Below are 7,555 nucleotides of genomic sequence, written 5' to 3' on the forward strand. Positions count from 1 at the left end.
TTCTTCTGGTAAGATATAATGCATCTCGATCAAATTTTACGATATTCAAATTTTACGACAAATTCTCTCTCATTCTCGAATCAAATTCACGACTCACGAAGAAATCGAACGAAACCGCGATTGGAAACGGCGACTTTAGAGGGTTTAATCCCTCTACTCGCAGACGACGACAGCTACTTAAGAGTGATATAATAGCTGTGGACGGTCGAGAGGCCAAGTATGAATAAGCGGGGGAGACTTTGCGCGAGGTTCCCTGCGACGAGAGGGAGGGGGGCAACAACAATGTTATTACAACTTAATACATGGAATTGTTCCTCTGCGCGAATATTCGTTTAACGTTTACAATACAAGCGTGGCGTGGAATAAGCGGATACACGGATATAGAAGGTGGAGAGCGAGTTCACCTCCTATTTCGAAGGTGGCTAGGTAGCATTATTGGCTTTAGTGTTGGTTAGTACCCACCCACGCTTGTTTTATATATATATATATATATATATAGAAGAAGCACCCTTGGAAGCACCCCGGCCGCCTCGAACAGTATTTCGTTCCATTATTCATAAACATTTTATAATCTTCTTAGCGGGGTGAATTATTGCTGCTCGCACAATTGAAATAATGCGAGCTCGTCCCGTGTTAAGGGGTTGGTCCGGCGAGGGGGGCCTCCTGTGCACGTCGAAAAACGTCGAGGTTGAGAAGGAGGAGGAATTGAAAGGAGGGAGGGAGGGAGGAGGCGAGGAAAGGTTGGCACGGAAACGAGAAAATAGAACGAGTTCGTTGGGTGAAGTGGTGTTGAAATGTTTCGAAGCGAGGGAAAAATAATTGGACGAAGAGTCTGTCGTTACTAAGGCATTGGTGGTGGAATGCGGAGCGTCTGAACGATGACGAAGACAACCGTGTTCGTCTCCTGCCTTTCCATAAAGTCGTCGAACCGAATTCCCTTCTTAAACTCCTCGTTACCGAGAAGTCTTTCGCTACCTTTCCAACTACCTATCTATCTAGGTAGGTATCATCCGATAAGGGAAGTTATTTGAAAACAATGAGAGGACTGCCAATAACTTTCAACGAGACTGTAATTCTCCCTGGGATGTTGTCTAACTAAAATCCCTAGCCTGAGAATACTCGTCGTTTTTAAGCGCTTGTAATACCTAATTTTTACATTTTTCCTATCCTAGGTTATCGATATTTAACCTTTTCCTCTTCTTTTTTTATATATCGAGATATAAGAGAAAAACGTATGTAATTCTTCTCAAAACTCGATTAGATCCTATTGAAAAGAATAGAAAGGCTTTAAATCGCTGTTGCTTCGAAGATTCTCGAGATATCAAACTGAGTTATCGCAACACACCTTGGAAATTCTACTAAAATTCGAAAAATTTTTAATCGTTGTAACTCTAAACATGATTTTAATAAATCTTGCTCACTCGAATCCCTCGCTCAAATCTCTTCGAAAATAAGGCAGTATTTTCAGAAAAAAAAAAAATATAGATCGTTGAGTGAATCAGACATCAAAAAATGGCGTGGATTTCAATTAGTGGTGAACAAAATATATATATATATATATATATATATATATATATATATATAGAAGAGTTTAAGGGTATGAATTTAAGCGAAATTCAGAGGAAGATTGTAATCGAAGCGAGGCTTATTTATAATTAAAGCACTATACGTTATATACGCGTAACTCTATTGGCTGGTGCGGTAGACCTAAAGCGATACGCAGATGAAGTCGTGGAGGAGAGATCTTCCTGATCTCTCTATTACGTCACGGATTAGCTAGTTATGAAACTCGAGCGAGCCCAAGCGACCGGTGATGAAGCGTGTTCGGAAAGTTTCCGTCAGGATGGAACCAGGACGAGGGATGTAGACGGTAGAGTTGCACGGAATAAGCGATCGGTGCCTTTCGATAGAAACCGTATCCAGTCCATCGAAACTTGTCTACGGCCGTTTAACCATCGTTCCAATTAAATTTATTAACGCAAGTTTATCCCGTGACGTATTGGAATTTATCAAACTTTACCCCCCCTCTTCTTTCTTCTAGAATCGAAAAATGACGCTTTCGTTAACAGATCATTCTTCCAAAATTTCTCCAACGCTTGTTTAATTACTGGAATGGAGTAGAAGGGCGATCGTTTCATGAACTAGTGAAATTTTACTTCAACGGAACCTCCACTTCGAGGTTGTTTTCCATTGGATAATTCGTGGACGAATTGAAATTGGTAGCCGGCCCTCTGGTGTGCGTTCCAAGAAACAGGTTCCAGGCTACCGATCAATCGAATAGTCCACGGCGTTTTCGCGTGATTTTAATTAAAAGAGGATGAAAAGCATTTTTCGACAAAGGGGAGAAATGTAGAACGAGAAATAGCGGACAGAGATGGAAGATGGGGTTGGAGAGGAGACGAGATTCGAGAGCAAAGGAGTATCGAAGAGATGCGCTGTTGCCTTTACCTCCTTTTAGACGAACAGAATCCCGTCTTCGCCAAAGACGACGCTGCGTTACATCATCCATTGAGAATCGAAATCTTATTAACTCGCGTTGAAAGTGAGATTTACTTTCAGGAGGTTGGAGTTTAATTACATTTCGCACCTGCTTTTTTCTTTTTCTTTTTTCTAGTTCGTCCAAGGAAAACTCGCGTCTTTAATCGTCTTGCGTCGATTACGATCCTCCCTCCCTTTTCGGTTAAATCTTTCAGAAACTCGACGATCGACGATCCCATTACTCGTGGTATTCATTTTTATACGAAAATATTTAAATTTCACTGGCTCGTCCAGCGGAAATTATTGCCTTTCCTGCCTCCGTCTGAGCTTCCTCCGGTCTCTCTCTCTCTCCCTCTCCCTCTTTTCCTTTGCAGTTCATCATTCCAGAGGCAATCTTTACCGACCCGTGAACCCCCGCTACTTCTTCCACGCAACTGGAACAGGTATAAACACAGCGGGCGCAGCAAATCTTCGAATACCGTCCTTTTTATCAGTCGTAGGATTTATTCGTCCGCATCGATGTCAGAATTGCATCGCAGGAGCGAGGACACCCCTCGCCTCCTCCCCTCCCTTCGAGCCAATCGCTCTCTTTCGCGACGTAAATTGCCACACGACCACGAATTTTTGCTACGAACTACGATCTTTTATCTCGATTCTATACCTTCTCTCCGAGCAAATTCATTTCAATTTCAAAAATCTTGCCTCTCCTTTCTTAAATATTATTAATATTTTGTCGCCTCGTATAACAAAATTCTTCTTCTTTTTTTTCTTTGTACAATCACAAAACAAAAATTATAAAATTCGAATATACTCGACTTTTATTTACGCGTTGATTAAATTATAAACAAAGAATGAAGATAATATCAGAAGAAAGGATCAAAGCGTATAAAATTCAACCGCAAACCCCATTCCTTCCTCCGACTAAATAACTCGCAGCGTTTAAAAAATTTATATTAAAAAATTGTGGAAAGAATTTGAAAAAAAAAAGAAAGAAAGAAAGAAAGAAAGAAAGAGAACGTTGGAGTAACGTTGCTCCCGAGCGAGGTCTCTCTGGGAGAGTTGTTAAAAAATTCAAAAAGGTGTAATAAATTATATCATATCTTTGTTTCACTCACCTCTGCTACTGCCGTCAGGTCCTCGGAGGATGGTACACTCCTCTATTGTGCCAAAGGCAGTGAACAACTGTCTGACATCGTCTTCTGTTTGTTGCTTGCTGAGCATTCCCACGAACAGCTTTCTGTCTGCGGGTCGGCCGCGTGTCGATAATAGAGGGAACAGAGAAAAAAAAAGAAAAAGGAATCCGTTAATACGTGAATCACGATCGATACGATTTCGCTTATAGCGCATTTTAGGCATTAAAAAGAGATTTTGCGGCTAAACACCGAAAACGACAAAGTTACACGGTTACACCAGCATCCACCATCCTAAGGGGGAAGGAGTTAAGGGGTTATATAGATACACATATATATATGAGTCCATATATGCACATCTATGTATATATATTTTTTTTCTATATGTATATATATCGATATATATATATATATATACATACATACACGATCTATGCCCGATTGAAAAGAATTTACACGTAGTGGCCAAGTTATATTACGGCGGCCATTTTTTCCAGACGTTACATTTTTCAAACGTTTTTTTTTGTTTTTTTCTTTTTTTTTTTTTTTCTTTCACATTCATGTCATATCTACGGGAATTCCACGAATGTATATGTATACACATATGCGTTCCACTATACGGATAATATTTAACGGATATATATATAGAATGACAAATATAATAAAATATATATATATATCGTTCGTATATAATACTGACATTGGTAAAAATAGTATATATATATATATATATATGTAACACGACGTACAAACGTGTGAACAGAGACGTAATAAATGTATTTCAACGGGGGAATTAATATATATATATAAAGGTAGAAAAAAGAAAAGAAAGAAAGAAAGAAAGAAAAAAAGAAAATAACGACAATAATGAAAAATTAATTCAATCAATTCCAAATCCTACGTCCTACACCACAAGCCGAAGAAACAGATGGAAGAAAAAACCAGGGATTCGCGTAAAAAACGTAGATAGGGCGTACAAGCGACTCAACTACGAGCGGAACTTCCGGTGGTTCTCCACTGCTTTCGCAAATTAATTTTCACGTTTCTCGTTTCTTTTTTTTTTTTTTGAAAAATTTATCACTCGCGAATTTTATTGTATTTTTCTACGATATGTATAAATTTCTTCTTAATTTCGAATTAATTTAATTAAACCACCTTGTGTGTTCCGCATGCTGCTGAGGTCAGTATATCGCTTATAAAGGGTCACACGCCACTTATTGATTTTTTTTTTTTTCTGTTATTATTAATATCTTTCAACAATCTGCAGCTATTTCTAACCACGAGAGTACGCAAGAGATTTGTTCGAAAATTTCGTTTTCATTATGGGCCTGATTATCTCCTTTCTTTTTTTTTTTTCCCCTCCTCGTTTTTTTTTTTTTTTTTTTTTTTCTGTTCGAAAGAAATCGAAACGATTTGTTCGTTAAAGATTCTATCTTCTGGAAGGAACATTTTTTTTCCTCTTCGAGTTACGAGTCACCATTTTTTTTTTTTTTTTTTTTTCACCTCGTGACAACCGCGCTCGCAAGATTTATCGTTTATTATTTTCTAATCACGGTTAAATCTACGTAACAACGATCGAAAATTCCCATGCTATTAATCGAGCCACGAATCTCGATAAGCAATTTTCAGGTCATGGCTCGCGATTCGTTATTTGCGATAATTTCACGATAATTGCAAGCGTTTAACAGAAAGAAAACGCGTGGTACAACCACCCGTTACGCGTAATTTCTCCCCGTGTAATTATTTTATACTTTGTTCCAAGCTCTTTCTCCCTCTATAATTTTAATAATTTTTCTCGCGTCTCGTAAAAAAAAAAAAAAAAAAATCAAATTCTTCGCAAGCGATCATACCTCGAAGACAAAAAGTTCCTTCGAAATTGTGAACCCAAATTTATCAGCGAAAAAATTCCGACCGACGATGACAATATTTTTTTTCCCCCTTTTATTCTTTCTTTTATTCTTTCTTAGAAATATCTGCACTGAACTGTGTATCCTGTGTGTACGTGTACCCCTGTATAATAATGATAATAAATAAGTAAATCGTGGGTGTGCAAAAAATCGACTGGGACTACGTGACAAAAGATGACGTGGATCAAATTAGGGTGTGAAAATTTTCTCATTAGGGGAACGTGGAGAGGAGGGGAGGGGGAGAAGAGGGGACAAAAAAATTTTCATATATATATATATGAAATATATATATAAGAATATCATAATCTAAGTAATAATAATACAATAAGAGAAACGTAGCTGACATCATAATCAGAAAATATTTACAAAGGTGATAAAAAACACATCGACAACGAACGAGACAACACATCCAACGAGCGAGCCACTATTTTATGGTCATAGCTGTAAAGAGCGGTATAACAGTGTATATATATATATATACATATATATATACGTATACATGTAAATATATAATTTTCTATATACATATACATATATATACACATATATATATACACATATATATATATATATATATATATACGCTTAAGGTGGTTGCCCATACGAATGGATAAATGGAGGAGGATTTGGGTTGTAATTAAGGATCCTGAATTGTACGATATATATATATGTATTCGGTCTTCGGAAAAATTAATAATTAATTTTTAATTAATTAATAAAAATTAATAATTAAAAAAATAGGTAGTCACTGTATAATGAGATACGGTGNAAAAAAAAAAAAAAAAAAAAAAGAAGAAAACATTTTGTCATTCGTGAAACATAGCCGAAATCAAAAAGAACGGTTATCGAACCGTTTCGTTGGATTTATCGAAGAGCGTCTACGCGGATACCGCCGTTTTTAAAAAACGAGGTTTTAAACAGTGTGATATTGCCGGTGCGCAATAACTAGAGCAAAAAACACGAACGACAAGTTTACGGCTACTAAATAAAGGTTCACGCATGTGGGCACGCACAACATCATTTATAATATACCTTATAGCGTATCACGTTGTATATCCGTGTTTTTTTTTTCGGATGAAATGGATTTGGGGAGAACGGAGGAGAGGTCTCTTCGAGAGTACGATCGAATAATCGTTGCCGCGAATTGAAAGAATGGAATCGAATGGCCATCTTTTTTTTTTCTCTTTTTTTTCTTTTTTTTTCTCTCTCAGAAAAATCAAAATGACGCGACGAGACGAAGAAAATTTCGTCTGGAGAGAAATATTGGTGAATCGTGATATGGAGGCGTAACCGATCGATCCTAATTACCCGTCGAAAATTTCGAAATTTCCAAGAAATTCTATTATCTACTGTTCTACTATCGAGGCCAGAGAGTAAAAAGTGCTCGAGATCGATTTTTCCCGCGGAAATACACGGACAATTTTGACAGATATATATATATATACGGCGGTCGTGCATCGGGCGAGGAGGATTGGACGGTATACAAAAAAGGATGGGAGACTCGTGAAGGAATTCGTGGGTCAAACACTAGCGAGCGGCAAAATGAACTTTGCGGCGAGCTGTGCTGGCTGAATCAGCGGTGATGGCGTGATGAGAGAGGAAAATTCGTTTCTTTTCTTTCTTTTTTCTCTTAGAGAGGTTCTCCTTCTGCCGATTTGCGGAGAAGAAGAATAGAGATACTGGAAGGAAGCTAGCTATCTCCTGGAAGTCGAAGTTACCTTCAGCGGCCGCCACCGGTGCCTCCTACTTCCAGAAGATGGCACTGGTGCTCCCGTCGTCCATCATGCACTCTGGAATACAGAACAGAAAACAAAGAAATGCCATTGGGCCCAATGTAATAAACACCAACAAATCGTTGTCGTCGTTGCCTACATGTATCCCCTCGCGATATACCATCTATCCGCTCTTTCTTTCTACAAATTCTTGCATATCTCTTTCCTCCCACCGTTCTTCCGGTTTTTCCAAACTTGAAAAATCCTAATTATAAACGATCTTCAATACTATCGTTATAAAAGAAAACAAAAAAAAAAAAAAAAAAAA

The 7,555-nt window shown here is 37.9% G+C and overlaps 1 protein-coding gene across 18 annotated transcripts in view; it reads right to left on the reverse strand.

The window, feature by feature from the left end:
* LOC122715634 (CUGBP Elav-like family member 4) overlaps positions 1-7,555 on the reverse strand; it is a 513,357-nt gene that overhangs the window by 56,800 nt on the left and 449,002 nt on the right. For 12 of the 18 annotated variants that reach the window (XM_043937961.1, XM_043937962.1, XM_043937963.1 and 9 more), the window contains one exon: positions 3,594-3,719. In XM_043937961.1, coding sequence (XP_043793896.1) covers positions 3,594-3,719 — 126 coding nt within the window. Of the gene's footprint in view, positions 1-3,593; positions 3,720-6,547; positions 6,787-7,233; positions 7,306-7,555 lie in introns of those variants that run through there. The other 6 variants (XM_043937967.1, XM_043937968.1, XM_043937971.1 and 3 more) reach the window with 2 other exon arrangements.

This window comes from Apis laboriosa, unplaced genomic scaffold, assembly GCF_014066325.1.
Source record: "Apis laboriosa isolate Shangri-la unplaced genomic scaffold, ASM1406632v1 scaffold39_cov144, whole genome shotgun sequence".
In the NCBI taxonomy this organism is placed as follows: Eukaryota; Metazoa; Arthropoda; class Insecta; order Hymenoptera; family Apidae; genus Apis; species Apis laboriosa.